The 17,424-nt window shown below is 35.4% G+C and overlaps 1 protein-coding gene across 1 annotated transcript in view; it reads right to left on the minus strand.

Moving 5' to 3' along the window:
• Window positions 1-2,586: 2,586 nt before the first annotated feature.
• The window catches only part of RGS21 (regulator of G protein signaling 21), a 32,627-nt gene continuing 17,789 nt past the window's right edge, over window positions 2,587-17,424 (minus strand). The window contains exon 4 of the mRNA XM_072648356.1: window positions 2,587-2,790. Within this exon, the coding sequence (XP_072504457.1) occupies window positions 2,587-2,790 (204 nt within the window). The remainder of the gene's footprint in view (window positions 2,791-17,424) is intronic.

Here is a 17,424-nt window from a genome sequence, read left to right on the forward strand (position 1 = left end):
TTAGAGTAACTTTAAACAGGACTACAGTTAAATGGAGGTGAGAATGAAGTTTGTCACTGCTTTTTTTATGCTCATGAAAACTCAATAGCTCACAATTCTCCAGTAGGTTGGTTTGTAGCCTATATAGTATTACATTCGTTGACATACTAATAATTATATATCATTGCTGCCACAATTAAACCTATGTTTATTGGACTATGATTTGATTCATCCATTATTTTTCTTATAATTTTCATGTACTACTATGCTAACAATGTTAGATAAACCACAAGCTGGTTGTTTATTTCTTTGTTTGTTTACAATTATGTAAAACATTTCCATATTAGTAATTTTGTATAAGAAGACTAGAATAAAAAAGAAAGTGAAAAATAGCATGCTTCAGTCTGTATTCAACCAATATCAGTTCTTTCTCTGGAGGCGGATAGTATGCTTCATCATCAGTGCTTTGGGACTGTCTTTGTCATTGTACCACTGAGAATGGCTAAGTCACTCACAGTTCATTGAACAACATCACTGTTACTGTGTACAAAATTCTCCTGGTTCTGTTCATTTCACTATGCTTCAATTCATGTAAATCTTTCCAGGTTTTTCTGAAATCATCCTGCTTATCATTTCTTACAGCACAATAATATTTCATTGCACTCATATACCACAGCATGTTTAGCCATACCCCAATTGATGGACATCCCTTTTATTTCAAATCCTTAAGCCATCAGAAAAAAAAAAATCTGCTATAAATGTTTTTATATAAATGGGTCCTTTTCCCTTGTTTTGCATGTCTTTGGGATATAGACCCAGCAGTGGTATTGCTGGATCAAAGGGTATACATCGTTTTATAGCTCGACACAGTTCCAAATTGCTTTCCAGAATGTTTCTGTCAGTATAAAGCTCCATCAAAAACAGCATATTACTGTCCCAGTTTTCCTACATTCCCTCCAACATCCAACATTTTCATTTTTTTCTCGGAGTAGGTAAATTGTTTTGTTTGCTTTTTTATAGCAATGTCTTTTACCCATTTTATCTCCACCAGGAAAAACAGCAACAAAAAATCTTTTTTATAATAATGTAAGGACATTTAAGTAATGAAACTTACAATAATTTCAAAAGGTATTTATTCATCCCTTCTTTGACCATGACTCTCTTCCTGTCACTGGGAATGCAAATTATTCTGCTTCCTCCCTTCCCTATTCTCATTACCTTGTATTGACATTTTACATAGTATTTACTTTATAGGTACAGGTGGTTTTCCAAATTAGAATTTAAGCTTCTTGAATGCAGGGACTGTTCAGTTTCTGTTTCTGTTTCCTCAGTACCAATACAGTGCTTGACACAAAGGAAATGTGTACTAAAAGTTTATAGAATGAAGGGGACAGGGAATAAATTAATCTGTTCCTACCTGCAAGAGGAGGTGAAATTTTATAACTTATGAACTGATTTAGATAAGAGATATCTGGGAATGTTTTTAGTAGATAATCTGTCCACATGGACAATTATCATTTTTTTCCTATGTGAAAAAGACTAAATGGTATAGGCATAGGGTTCTTTCTTTCCAGGAGTGGATGACAGGATGGAAATCAAGTCCCATTGACTCTCTTAGACCATCATTCAATTTACTTATAAGTATTCTCCTACTAAACAGCTAAATAATCTCTCCATTTAACAAAACTAGTTCTACACTAAATCTCTCACTTCAGCTCAGTACTGCCTCTATACATGGAGGCTATCTCCACAGAATCATAAACAAGAAGCTGGAAAGGATCTCAGAGGCCCTCTATTTTAACTCTCTCATTTTACTGATGAAGGGACTATGGCCAAGGGAGATGACTAACGTTATCCAAAATCATGTAGCAAATGTCAAAGATTTGAATCCCAGTTCTTTGAGTCCACAGTCAGTGTTCTGATAGAATGGAAATATTCTACCAAGCCCTCATTGAATTGATAGTAATCATGAATTTTGGTGAACATTAGGTATAGGTAATTATACATATGGAACCTTACTTTTTACTTACAAATGCTTTTATTGCCCTTTTCTTTAGCAGTCTAGGGAATATGGCTGGCTAGGTAAGTCACATATCCTATTCTGATCCCCTTTTCCATGAAAATGAGACAATAAACACACGAAAGGATCTGTTTTGGTTTAAATGCTCATTTTTTGGTAGGGATAAGGTTTTTAAGAAACACAAATGGTACTCAGAATGAAGCGCATAGTTTTATATCACTTCCCACTCTGTAATATGAAGATTCATAGCTTCTTGATATTTTAATATTAGGAGAATTTCTACTTGTCATTAAAGAGTTTATTATAGCTCTATAAAACCCCCTTCTACATTCTGTCAAGGAGAGATTTTTAAACACCTGGTAAAATTAACAGAATCTAAATAAATAATTTCGAAATCTAGGCCTGATGTATACTTTGAAAGTTTTTTCCCCTTCTGTCAGTAGAATAAAAGTTTCTAAAGCTGTAATGAAAGAATCCTATGGAAATTTCATATTTCTAAACTTTAGCCTTGAAGTAGAACATTTCAGATACAGTTCAATATCACTTTTGTTCAATAGAAGACTCTTAATTTTTAACATTTACCTTCTTCACAAAAAGGGGAGCCATCTTTTGTGATTTCCATCCTGTTGGCTATTTACCAGTTTCTTATAAGCCTCTGACTTTAGAAAACGAGGAAAGGAGTCCTTGGCCATGAGACTATATATTAACCTCTGAGCTTCATCAAAACATTTGAGAGTTGGTTCTGAGATATTCCGTGAGATGAGGTCTCTGGTGCTGAAGTCAATGTTAATCTATGGGAAATAAGGTCACGTAAAATGGTTAGACTGTATTGAAGGTTCCAAGTTTTCTACAAAAGCAAATATGCTTTGAATTTATTTTCAAAACACAAAGCAGATCTGATGCAAAATAGCAGAAAGGTCATGCTTTCATTACTCAATATGGTGAATTCTATCTATAATACTGGAGCACGATGGCATTGACAAGAAACACAGTTAAAAGCATTGCTTAAAACTGTTAATTGATAAATTAAGGGAGAAATTTCATCATGTGTTATGGATCAAAATTTTAAAACAGATCTAATTTTAAAAACAGAAATGTTTTTCCATAGCCTCCACTAATCCTTTCCTATCCCCATACCCCAAGGACTCCCATTTTTTCTTTTTTTTTCCCCTAGTCCTTTGTATCTTCATAATGGACCAAATTAAACACTGACACATCTGCTTATTAAGAGACTTCAGCATACATAATGATTGTCCCTCAAATACCCAAACTTCCCCTTTCTTCAATCTACTAAATCTCACAATCTGTTCTCCAGTCCATCTCCCCTAATAGAGATGGTAACACCCTAAAATTAGTGATACTCAGAAGTGTTACACTTTCATGTTTATGAATTCTGAATTTTTTTTTATTATCATAACCTTTTATAATTACTGCAAATCCTGTTCTTCATCATCACTGTGACCTCGAATTCCTCCACTCCTTGGTTATCTTCCAGGTCATCACCTTTGAATTGGCTACACTGTCCTCACAACTCGATACTGTACATTAGGGGCAGCTGGGTGGTACAGTGGATAGAGCACCAGTGCAGGAGTCAGGAGGACCTGAGTTCAAATCTCATCTCAGACACTTGGCACTCACTAGCTGCGTGATCTTGGACAAGTCACTTAACCCCAATTGCCTCATCCTGGGTCATCTCCAGCCATCCTGATGAACATCTGGTCACTGGATTCAGATGGTTCTGGAGGAGAAGTGAGACTGGTGACCTGCACAGCCCTCCCTCACTCAAAACAAAGTCAAGTGCAAGTCATGTCGTTATTTCTTTGATGGCATGATCTTCTTCAGCAACGAAGGGCGAACACACACACATACTGTATGTTATTGTATCCACTTGAATATCTTACCCTATGAACACCAATCACACTTTGCCAAGCAAAATCTTAGATTACTTCTGCCCTCTATTTTTTGTTCATTTGCTATTGAAGTGAAGTAGACTAGGGTGGCAGCGTGGCAGGGCAATCCTTTATTATCAAAAGTGTAGCTTCTTAATCCTTTTAAAAGCACGCCCTCCTACTATCCTTTCAGCTGAAGACCTTGATTCATACTTCATTAAAAAAAGTTGTGACCATTCACCAAACACTCCCTCTTTCCCCCTTCATCTTGTACCTCTCAGATATCTTTCTCCACTATCACTTCCAGCACCCTTGTTTCACATGAAGAGGTGATTCTCGCCAAAACCAGAACTTCTCTATCATCTTTTCTAACAGATTGTCTCCAGGCGTATCCTGGAGTCAGCTCTTAACTGCTTTTCCATTGCATATTTTCCTTGTGAAAACTAAATATACCTCACAAGTCAGCAATCTCTACAAAGGAGGCTTGATTTGTTGTTTTGTTAATTGTCTAGTCTTAAGAAAGTGTTCATGATGAAGATTAAACTATTGTTTTCCTTCCTGAAAGCATAGTTGCTAAACATTTACCACCACATCTCTGTATTGCCCCACTATCATCCTCACTCTCCCTTTATAATCTTGACTGTCTCCCTGTATAATCAATCTTTCCCTGCTGTCTACAAAAAAAAAAAAAGCTCATGTTTTGCCCTATCCTAGAAGAAAAGAAAGACAAAAAATTCTCACTCATTTTATATCTCTCCTGGCTATTGTCTTATATTTGTACTCTCCTCAGCTAAACTTCTCAAGAATGTGATTTGTCCTTGGGTGCCTTTATTTCTCCTCTCAACCTCTTCTGAACCTTCTGTAGTCTGCCTTCTGACTTAAGCATTCTTTTGTTAATTGTTAAGCATTCCAATGTTAATGGCTAAATTTTTTGAGATTTTTCTTGATCTTCATATTTCTTGATGTCTCTTCAGCCTTGGCACTATCCCACTTTTCCCCCTTGATAGTCTGTCCTTTGCCTCCTGTGCGCCTTAGATTATTTGTTAGATTTCCATGCTCACTAACTTCTGAGACTGTCCTTTTTATCTTTTCTTTTCTTATACGCAATCTGACTTGGTGACTTCACCAGTTCCCTTTGGTTTAATGATCGATACCATGAAGGAGATTCATATATTCACACACACACACACATACACATTATATATATATATATATATGTACATATATACACACATATATACATATACATATATTTATAAACATGTATATAATGTATATCCACATATATGCCTATATCCACATATACATATATAGACACATGTGTATATATGCTTGTATGTGTACATTACATATGTGCATATGTATTTATGCATGCATGCACACATTATGCTCTATTAAATGCACAACACATAAAATATTATGTGCATATGTATAAACAACACAATACTGTGTGTATGTGTAATATAGAAATACAAACACATGTACATACACACACACACACACACACACACACACACACACACATATATATATATAATTCAGCCTAGCCTCATTTTTGAGCTACAGTCCCATTTCATCAATTACCTCTTGAATATCTGAAATTGGATATCTTATAGCCAATCTTAAGCTCAATTATCCAACTTGTCTCCCTCTTTACTCCTATTCCAATTCTCCACCCTACCCTCTTCTGAGTGTCTTTCTCCAGAATACCCTTATCTTCCTAGTTACCCAGGCTTATAACCACAGTGTCGTCTTCAGCCCTTCACATGAGCTTCACTGACATGTCCAATCTCTTACAAATTTTGTAATTTTCCCTTCACAGTATCTCTTCTATGTCCCTTTCTTTCACTAAGATGACAATGAGTGAAAGGAGAATCTCTCACATAACCACCACATTTATACAGACATTTCTTGCCTCTGGTATTACAAACCTTCTCATTGCTCTCCTCATCACAAGTGATTTCGCCCCTCCAATCCATCATCTGCTCATTTGGCAAAGAGATTTTCCTAAAGATCAAGTCTAACTAGATTCCCTCCCCCCATAAACTTTTGGTTCCCTAATATTCCTGGAAACTAGGCCTTTCTCTTTTTTTTTAAACCCTTCACCATCTGTTTCCTTTCTACCTTTCCAATTTCACTCTACTCCATACACTCTAGGATACAGCAACACTCCCCAGGAGACTCTAGACTTCTTTACTTTTTATTAACTACCTCCTGTGCCTTACCTCTGACTCTTAGCTTCCCTGGCTTTTTAAGGACTCAGGTGAAATCCTACCTTCTATCAGATACATTTTATTCCCCCCAACTACCCCATCCTCCTACCAAGCCCTTCCTTTCAAGACGATCTTCCATCTACTCTGCATATACCTATGAAGATATTTATTTATGTGTTGTCTTCCCCTTTAGCATATGAGATCCTTGAGGGTAAGAATTATGTTTTTACTTTTAAAAAAATCCTCAGAATTTCCCACAATACCTAGAATATAAGAGTTTAGGAAAGTTGAATTGAATATGGAACCCAGCCTTGTTTGTGAAATATAATATTTATCCCTGGAAAATCTTTCCAATCCAGGGTTGAGGAAGATAGATCTGTGTACAGAGAAGACAGACTGACCAAATAACAAGTAATGGTGTCTAGGCCACAAATGCCTGGTTGAACATTATGTTCATTTTACTACTAAGGTAGTTGACACTTTAATAAGGAAGTGAAATTCCCAAGATGAAATTCTTTGTCCATTTGATATTTGAAAATGTAGAACAATGAAGAAAGAGTAGCTCAACTGATTGAAGCATGTAAGAAATGTCAGTCTTGATTCTGGATAGATATGACAAAAGGTCAATCTATATCTTAAATCTCAGTTTCACTCCCCTCCTCCCACTCTGTTGTTTCCAATCAGGAAATATTTCTGTTTTAAAGAAGAAGAAAATCTTAGCTATTTTGTTCAGCACATCTATGAGGGGCAGTTAACTTTAATGACTAGAAGTCTAGCCTCAATGTCAGGAAAACATTTTTTTTTCACGTGCTGCCAGGGACACATTTATTTGGGTTTTGCAATCATGAGCAAGACAGTTAAACTCTCATTACTGCAGACAACACTGTAATACTCTAAGGAGCTGAACAACCTGACCTGAACTGAAAGGGAGAATATTTTCAATCCAGAGTCACTTATATGGATAAAATTATAGATCTGATTGATTACACTTGAAATGGACATAAGCACATGCATGTGCACACATGCATATGCACACATGTATGTGTAAATACATAGTAAATTAATATACAATTTTAAGACTCTTATAATGGAAGATAGGATACAGCTACTTGAAAAGTTCTGTTAGCAAAATATCCCAAACTATAAAAATACTGATAGTTGAGGATGAGTAGAGGCAAGACTTATTACATGTTAATTTTAATATGCTTCAGAAATGAGCTAGAAAGTAAGGAAATGTTTGTTAGTTTATTTGTGATTGACGAAAGGATTATCATTAGAAGATACTTTCACTGTAGGTTTTTTCTTTCTCTGGAGGTTTTACTTCATTTGGAAACAGACAAGAGAGAAGGTTGTGACCTTGAGGTTGGCAGGGCAACACCACAAGTCAGGTAAAGACTTCTCTGATAAGGGCAGTCCCAGAGTGGGGTGTTAGCTACAGTGTTAGAATAAACCTCTAATTAGGCATGATGCCTGAGGAGAAGATCACTAAGGTAACCTGGAAAAAAAGTTTTTTTTAACTAGAGACCTGGCAGGTCAAGGAATCCAGAGGATTCTCAGGCCCAAAGTAGCTTGAGGCCTTCTAATATCAATGAAAGCCTGAGTAAAGTACCTAGCAGGAATCCAAGGTTGATTTACAGTGCTGGGGTGCTTCCGTATAAGTTCTGAGCAAGCTTGAAATGTCTTAGGATAGTCAGATAACACAAATAGGGAAGTAGTACCTCTCTCCTGGATTTGTCAAAAGGTGTTAGCATTTTCTGTTTCATTTTTATTTCTTTTTTCTGTCTCTCCTGCATTATCCTAATCCCCACAAGATTTTTTTCCTTAGTCTTTAAGTCTCTAAATCTACAATCTTTCTAGCTCTTCTCCAATTTCTCGACTCTCAGTGGACATGTTGCAACCAAATGGTCTACTAAATTGACTCTAACAGGATTTGCTTAATTTTTCCTTTTCTCCAAATCAAAGCCTTTATTTATATTTCTATCTTGTTACCTGAAAAAAATATCCCTTCTCTATTCTATATTCATTCACTTCTTGACAATAATATGTACTTCCATGCATTTAATGGCTTATGGGAAAGACTCACAAATTTATATTTCCATCCCTGACATTGTCACATTATCAAAGATCCTTGGTATTAGGTGTCTCAGAGACCACCAAGTTCAATCTTTTCCCAACTGAAGATTCCATGTACAATACATCTAACAATTGGTTATTCAGCTTTTACTTAAGGGTCTGCTACTTTGTGAAGCAGTCTTTTACTTTATCTTAGCTTATTTTTAGCATTTTTTTCTTTTCACTAGCCTCAAAACTGTCTTTCTACAAGTCTAATCTTCATGTGATAGACATTCAAATACTTGAAGATTGCTACTATTACCTTCTGTAGGTTTTTTCTCCCCTATATTAAGCATATTCAGTAGCTTCTCAAATGGCATGATCTTGAGACCTACTTGCCCTAGTGATTACTGTCCCTTGCATGATCTCCTATTTATCACTCTTTCCTAAAATAGGTTGCTCAAAACTAAACATTATATACCAGATTGGTCTCACCAGGGCAGAATTTAATATATACACTGTTCTTCACATAAAGAGAAGAATTATGGGGTAATAAATTGAGAGTTGGCCAGGAAGACCTAGCTCAAATTCTTTCACTGAAACGTATTGACTGTGTGACTCCTAGCAAGTCATTTAACCCCTACTTGCTCTAGCCAATGCTCTAAGACTAGAAGTTATGGAGAAGGATATGCCCTCCTTTACTAGAAGAAATTTTCATACCTTACAGTTCCCTAAACCCATGAAATCAGAAGCTTAACCCCTATGTTTACAAAGACCAGCCCAAGGTCACATTTTTATTTTTTACTGCAAATCCCACTACTGATATGTTTAATTTGGAGTGCACTAAAGCTTCCAGACTTTTTTTTCAGAAAACAATGCTATGTAGCCACACTGCCTTTGCCATTTTCATTCATTCAGTCCTATATTTATAGCTGTTTCATTTCATTTCCAGTTCCAAGTCCCAAACAACACTTCAAATGTAGGAAATTTAAGAGTGGGCTCATAATTCGTGCCTCTAAACCCATTCCTTGTATTAAATACCTTATTTCAGTGATCAAAATCACCCTTTCCCTAGTCATCTAAGCTCAAAACCCTGGAGTCATCTTTACATTTTTGTTTTCATTATCCCTCATTTCCAATCAAAGAAGAATAAAACTTTATAATTTTTGAACAAAAGACTTTAATAATCTAGTTCACCTCCCTTTATTTGTAAGAGAGCAACACTAAGTCACAGGGATATTAAAACACTTAACACATAGCTAGTGGGTGAGAGAACTAGGATTAGAACCCAGATCTCCTAACTCTTAGTCTTGTGCTGCTTCTACAGCAGACATGTCAAAAGCAAATAGACAGGGGCCACTAAGCCATATACAAGGATCCCTGCATGCACATTGACTTAGAAAACATGTTAAAATTATCTATATTCTTTGTATCTTTATTAAAAGAAAACATTTCTGAATTGTATTTGAATCTAGTTTGAGTCTACTTGGGAGTGTTGTCACTGGGAGTCATGTATTCGATATCTCTGTTCTATACCATTGATACCCCTTGTCAGATTTTCCTTCCAAATGTCTTTAGAATTCATGCTCTATTTTCCAGTCCCATTGAGATTATTGCAATTCAGGTCATTATTATCTTATTTCCTTAACAGGTTGCCTGGATTCTAAATATTTCTCCTTTTTCTGTCTTGGAAACCATTGTGAATTTCATCTTCCTGTATCACGATTATGTCATTTTCATTCTTAGATATTTTAAAAAACTGCAGATAATTTCAAGTGAACAAAGTTTAAAATCTTTGTTACACTATTCATAGTTCTTCATAATCTGACACTGACTCCCAAGTCATCTTCTTTCTTCCACTGTATCCTCACTCTACCCCTACCTACACATCACTTCTAGAAACATTTCTCTGAAACTCTTTCACCATGTTGATTTTCTATTAAAAGTCCTCGTTGGCCCCCCATCTTTATCATTATGGGATCATAGAGTTAGAGCTGACAGGGACAAACTGTAAGGTTCTCCAGTTCAATCCCCTCATTCTCATTTCACACATACCAACCCCAGACATCAAGAATCAACCAACATGGATTTGTTAAGCACCTAATTTGTGTATTGTGCTTGATAGTATTAACCATAGACTGGTGATTTGAGTGATGCTAAACATAGACTAATGATTTTGTTGCTGAGAAAATGTAAATAATAAAGGCAAGAGATCTGGGGAGGCAAGTATCTCTCTCACTTTCACCTCTACATGCTCACATTCTTGCACGTACACACACACACACACACGCATGCACGTACTCACGCACGAACACACTGCTTAACTCTTTCCTACTTGTACCATCATTTAGATGTATGGTAGGAACATTGAAGGAGAGGGAGAGAGAACAAAGTAACCTCAGTCCCACACTGATATTTTTCTAGGATGGAATTCCTCCTTCAAAATGACCTTGAGAGACTATGATTCATTCTTTTGAATATCTTCAGTGGTGATGAATCACCATCCTTTGAGGGTAGATTTTTGAAAGTAATGAGTCCTTTAGAGACTAGTGTAGTAAATAAAGTGAACATGTGAAGGGCAGGACCACTATCTTATTCATTATTGCATCTCTTTCAAGAGCTGAGTACAGTGGCAGAGGCCTTTAGCAAAGAACTGTTAGATTGAATCAAGAAGGATATGCTATTTTGATGAATATTGAATGATATTGGATGAATAGCATGAAAATGAAAAGGAAGAAGATTTTTTAAATGAAGCTTTCTATTAAAATTATTGGTCACGTATGTATTAAGTGGCTAAGCTAGAAATGGAATCCAATTGACCCCAGATTGTTGCCAACCCTGACATTCAAGACTCTCTACCCATAATCTAGCTTCAATCCATCTTTCCAAGTTCAGCTCCCACTGACTCTGCACAAGGGTCCTCAAATCCATCAAGCTATATCTCTGTCCCTTGATTATCTTTTATTTATACCCATCTTTGAGCCTGTGTTTATAAAAATGAATCTGATAAGGTCACTGTCTTCCTGATGCTGCTTATAGTCTAATAGTATGATCACTGAGTCTCCTTGCTAGGTCGAGCTCTGAATGATTGTTTGCTTCCAAAAATAAAATCAAATTGAAGATATTTCAAAACAGATTTTATTCTTAGAGTCATTTCAAAGGTGTGCATAAATTCAAATATTTCAAGCAATGACATCATCAGACTTTTGAGATTGTAGGAAGACCACTAGAAAGCAGGTAATCTAGAAAACTCTGAAGCAATCAGTTTCTCATGCAAGAAAGTTATGAATCCAGATGCCACTTGTCTCTGCAATCCAGACACTGAACTCCTTTTTGACGCTCATATAAGATATTGCCTCTATGGACTATGTTTTTTTTTTTTCTTTTTGACTGTGCCCTTTGTGTAGAATGTTATCCCTCTTGATATCTCCCTCTTGTCTTCTTTCAACTCTTGATTTAAATTGAGACCAGCAAGCAGCATTCCTGATTTCCCTCAATACCAGCACCTTCCCTTTTAGGGTACCTCCTATTTCAACTATCTACCTACCTATCTATCTATCTATCTATCTATCTATCTATCTATCTATCTATCTATCTATCTATATCTTGTATGTACATAGTTGTTTGCATGCTATCTCCTCCATTGAATTGTAAGCTTCTTCAGGAATAGGATCATTTTTGCTTTTATATCCCTAGCTCTTAGCAAAATACCTTACACAAAGTAAGCACTTAATAAATGCTTGTTGACTTGATTTGACTTGAGTCTGTTGCAGGGATGTACTAATTGTCACTTCTAAGGATACAGCAATATGTAATTGCTACCATTTACTTTCCCCTTGTCTTTTGTTGATTTGGATCAGAATATGCCTAGATAAATATAACCAGATGTATCCATCCTTCCCAGTTCCTGTCTTAAAAAGTATTTAGAATCATATTTCTGCATGCCAGAAGGAGAAATATCTGGACCAGAAATCTTGAGAAGAACAGCTGGAGATACAGAATGCTATCTATTATACATAGATGGGAGAAGCAAGGCTACATAGATTATACATACAAGATGGGAGAAGCAAGGCTACATAGATTTACATGAAAAAATAAATCTGGGAAATATTTTCAATATGATTGAAAAGTGTTTTATGTCAGCAAAATGTGATTTTATTCCATGTTAAGACAGATACAGCTGTTTCCATTCCTGGCAAGGAAGAAGGAAGTGATAGTGCCATTATACACAACTGAATCAAATCACCTCTGGAATGATGTGCTCAGTTTGAGTGTTATATTTTAGGAAAGATACTGGTAAGGTTAAAAAATATATCTAGAGGGGAAGTAAGCAAAATGGTAAATGAGCATGGAGAAGAGAAGGCATCAATGAAGATAGCACCTGTTGCAGATAGTAATTGTCAGAGGCAATATTGGAACTCAGATCCTCTGCCTCCAGAATCATTACTCTTCTCACTATACAATGCAGAAAGATAATCAAGAGCTAACCACTGCTTCCTCTCATGAAGTTTTAAAATCTTGTCAGGTTCTAAATCAGTATTTTTACAACTTAGTCCGATTTAACTCAGTGCATTATATTCAGATATCACTGATTTAAAACATTTTGCAAACTACAGTCTGTTTATGGCATATGTTCAAAAACAAGCTTAAGTTTGAGTGCATATTCCTTAGTGGTTTATCCTCTTTGGCATCCTCTGAGATGCTTCTCTTAACAGGGAAAATATGCAAACAAAATCCCTTTTCTCTACACCAGCAGTTCTTAATTCTTTTAGCTTTTTTTCGTTTTCTTTCTCTTTTTTTTTTTTCCAATTGGGAAGTAATTGTGGTGGTAAGCACTCATTTTCAAGTAAACCTGTTGACTACCTTTAACCCTAAAGTAGTTCCTTAAACATTTTTTGCATAATTTGAATGAAGAGTGCAATAGTGCTTTCAGATTCAAATTAGCCAAGCTGCTCTCATATAAAAGTTAGCATGTATCTAAGGAAGGACTTTCCATTATGCAAAGGGGATGTGGGCATGCATATGCAAAAGATTTCACCAAAATGAATGCACAGAATCTTCAACTTCTTTTACAAGAGTTCTCCTAAAAGCCAGGTTAATGAATATTACCTGTGACTATTCATATATGTGTGTATACATACATACATACATACATAAATATGTACATATATATATATATATATATATACACACACACATATTTTTCTGAACATTTTATTTAACAGTAGTTCCCACTCTTAATGTTACTAACCTTTGGCACCATTACTGATAGATTTACATGCTGAAATATTTTCATAAGGGCAGGTATTTGAATTAAGAACATGGAAGTTGGGATTGCTTTTCTAAAAACATCCTGGACCAGAATATTATTCTTTTGTCACCACTGAATTCTGAGATGGAAATAAGTGACATCAATTTATGAGTAGTTGTTGACACTTTGCATTAGAGTGTAGAAGTAGAATGGCTAGAGAAGTCAGGGAGATGAAATTGAGGAAAGACAGACAACCCTCAATCATCTCTAATAGTAAAGCATGTGTGTATAGATAGATGTCTGTGTATATAATACACACACACATATACACATACATATGTGAATTTTCTCTCTCTTCCCTGGGAAAACCTAATTTTTTAAAGTAAAAGCATGAGTATTGTTAATAAAAAAAAAGTTCATTGACATACACCATTTGCTATAGTTACTAATGAAAAGATCAAATAAGTTGTTTAAGTAGCTTATTTTATTTTCTCTGCCTATCCGTGTAAGACTAATATATAGAACAATGCCAAAAAAGCAGGAAGAAGGTGTATTCTAGATAATTTCCAAGCTGATTATTTGGGAAACCATTGTCAGTAATATTCAAAAAAGCTTAAATGGTATTTCAAAGTCCTGAGTGTCTTAACATTAGCAGAAAAAGGGAAGTTAGAAGTCATTTAGCTTCAACCCCCTGAATTCACAACCGAGGAATCTCAATTTACTAAATTGACCAAAAGCAATAGAAAGGCATACAAGGATATTTGAATTGAGGCTGAGACTCTCAACCCAATGCTTTTTCATTGTAGTATTCTGCCTATAGAGTCATAGGAGTTCTTAGTATCATATAATGTGCTATAACTACTTTTAGCTTCTGCAGTTAAAGAAAAATGTAATGAAACCGATCAGATTCTTAGAAATATAGTTGATGCAATGAGTTGGCATAGGATATCATGTTGAGTACTGAGGCTCTCAGTTCAAGATGGTGAGAAAAGTCAAGGAAAATAAACAAAAAAACCCCGCAGACTTTTTTAAATGAAGCTATTTTGGGGAAAGGAGCAATAAATCATTACTCACTTGATGTGGAAAGGATGAAAGGATACAATGATGTGCTTGATGGAGAGTAGGTAAAACTATTTCATTTGTATTTTACTTATATTTTCTCTACCAAAGAAAGCTATTTGGGGCTGAAAGGTACAAAACAAAACAATGGTCAATAGAGAATTAAGGAGATAATGAGAATCAATGGCAGCCCTTGATGATTTCAAGTCTTTAGGTCCAGATGAACTGTATCTCAGGATAAAGAAATGACAGGTTAAATTGTGAGTCACTGTCAGTGATCTTTAAAAGACTGCTGAGATTAGGGAAAAGACGATAAAGTAGAGAAGGAAAAATTCTTAGTAATAATAGCATCCAATGAAGTCTGTAAACTCTAGACCAATGAACTTGAAATCATTTCTCAGACAAATTCTAGAGAATGTTTAAAGAGTGATTCCTCAAAATCTAGAAAAAAGAAGCAGTGGTCATAAAGAGCCACCACGGCTTCATAAAGAATATGCTGTTCCAGACTAACTTTATTCCCTTTTCGATACAGCTACTAGACTGGTGAATTGGGGAATGCTATACATATAGCTTAACTAGTTTATTTTTTAAATTTTATAAACATATTTTCTTTTTACATTAAAAGTATTTCCAGATTATCTCTTCCTGGGAAAGCTATCTTGTAATAAAGTAAAGCAATTGACCAAAACTAACCTTATAGTGACCTTGTTTGAAGCTCATGCAACAAATCATATCTGTAGCCTACAAAGCGCTCTCTCTCTCTCTACATATATATGTATATATATATATATGCACGTGCATATATGCATACATACATACACATACATGTGTGTATATCTATATTTATCAATCTTTTTATCTATCTATATTTAGCTAACAGAAATATGTTTTCTTTCCCTGCTATCTCTAATTCCATAGGGGAAAATAAGGAAAACAAATTCCTTGTTTAAAAGAAAAAAGAAACATGCATAGCCAGGCAAAACAAATTCCCTAATTTACTTAGGATTTAGCAAAATCTTTGATAAAGTATCTCACTATATCCTTGTGGAAAAGGCACAGAGATGTGAGCTGGATAATAGTACAACTAGACATATTCAAAATTAGTGAAAGGTCCAGCCTTGATGAGCACACAATGGTTCAATGTCACCTTGGAATGAGGTCTCTAGTGGGGGGCCACTGGCATCCATGGTTGATCATATGAAATTTAACATTTTTATCCAAGACTCAGAAAAAGGTGTAGATTGTAGCCTAATAAACTTTCAGATGTAACAAAGCTAAGAAGGATAGCAAACACACTGGATGACAGAATCAGAATCCCAAAAGATCTCAGTAAGTTAGATTGTTGGGGCAATACTAGTAAGATGAAATTTAATAAACTTAGATGTAAAGTGGTAACCTTAGACCCAAGAAAATCATCTAGGAAATTATAAGGTGAAGGGAGAATGTCCAGCATCACTTTCCTGGGGAAAAATCTGGGTATTTTAATGTATTAAAAACTCAATATGAGTCCAGTGTGATATGATAATTAAGAAAGTTAATAGGACTTCAGGCTGTATTAAAAGAGAATAGTTTTAAGAAAGAGAGCGGTGAAATATTTGCTCAGTTCAGAGTTTCTTATTTTAATCAGAATGATGAGGGACTTCAGGATCATTCTATATGAGAATTTGTTGAAGAAACTTGGATGTTTAACTTAGAGGAAAGTTAGGAGGGTTGGAATTAGTCTTTTAAGAAACTTAACTCTGAGTACCTTGTACAATAAACTTTCCTGGCTTCTCTACTCTAATAAATTCTTTGTGTCTCTTGAAGAATGATTCAGATAGTTTTATTCCATATATTTTTTTGCACTTGGTCATGCACTGTCTTGTCTTATAAATTATTCCTTCGTCCATCTCCATGTAGATATATCACATTCATACATGTATACATGTTCATGAACATACATATCATCCATATCCAGACAAATGCATGTAAGCATATTGCACATGTATGCATGTGTGCATCCTCATGTATACACATACATTTATACATGTGTGTATATGTATGTATTTACGTATGTGTATGTGTGTATGTGTATGTGCATACACATATTCACATACACATACGTTTCTCTTTTCTTTACTTTACTTCGGTCCTGCATCACCAGATGTATCTCAGATACATCTCAAGCTCAACATATCCAAAACTAACCTCATCTTCTCTCCCTCCCAAATCTCTCATTTTTAAAACTTTTTTTTAAATTTCAAAGGCAACATCCTCCTTCCAATATCCCAGGTTCATCACCTTGGCATTATTGTTTACTCAGCTGTATCCCTACATATCCAATTAATTGGCAAATCATGCCATTTCTTCCTTTACTTTACTCCTCATATCTTACATGTTTTTTTCCACTTATCCATCTACTGTTTTATTTCAGATCCTCATTACCTCTTGCCTAGATTATTGAAACAGCATCCTAATTCCTCCTCCCAACAAACAGCTGCCAAAATAATTTTTCTTAAGCACATAGTTGACCATGTGAATTCCACAGTCAATCAAGTCCAATGATTTTCTGTTGCCTTGAGGATAAAATAAAAACACTTTATGTTTTATTTGTAAAGCCCTAAATGATCTAGTCCTGGCCTATCACGCCAATATCATTAAACATTTACCTTCTCTTCCCCTCCTCCATCCATACATCTGATCCCTCACACTCTGCAATTAAAAAAAAATAATCTGACCTTTTCTTTACTCCTCATATATGTCTGAAAAGGGCTCTTATCTGACTTCTGTCTCACCAAGTCTCCCTCTTCATTTAACATGAAATTCAAACACCCCCTTCTATGTGGGCTGCTTCTCATTCCAACTTCTTGTATCCTTACTTCTAAATTATCCTGTATTTAGCTTGTTATTGTTCATGTCCAACCCTTAATGACACCATGGACCATATGGCAAGCCAGACCCTTCTATCCTCCACCATCTCCT

This window comes from Notamacropus eugenii, chromosome 2 (assembly GCF_028372415.1).
Source record: "Notamacropus eugenii isolate mMacEug1 chromosome 2, mMacEug1.pri_v2, whole genome shotgun sequence".
Taxonomy (NCBI): Eukaryota; Metazoa; Chordata; class Mammalia; order Diprotodontia; family Macropodidae; genus Notamacropus; species Notamacropus eugenii.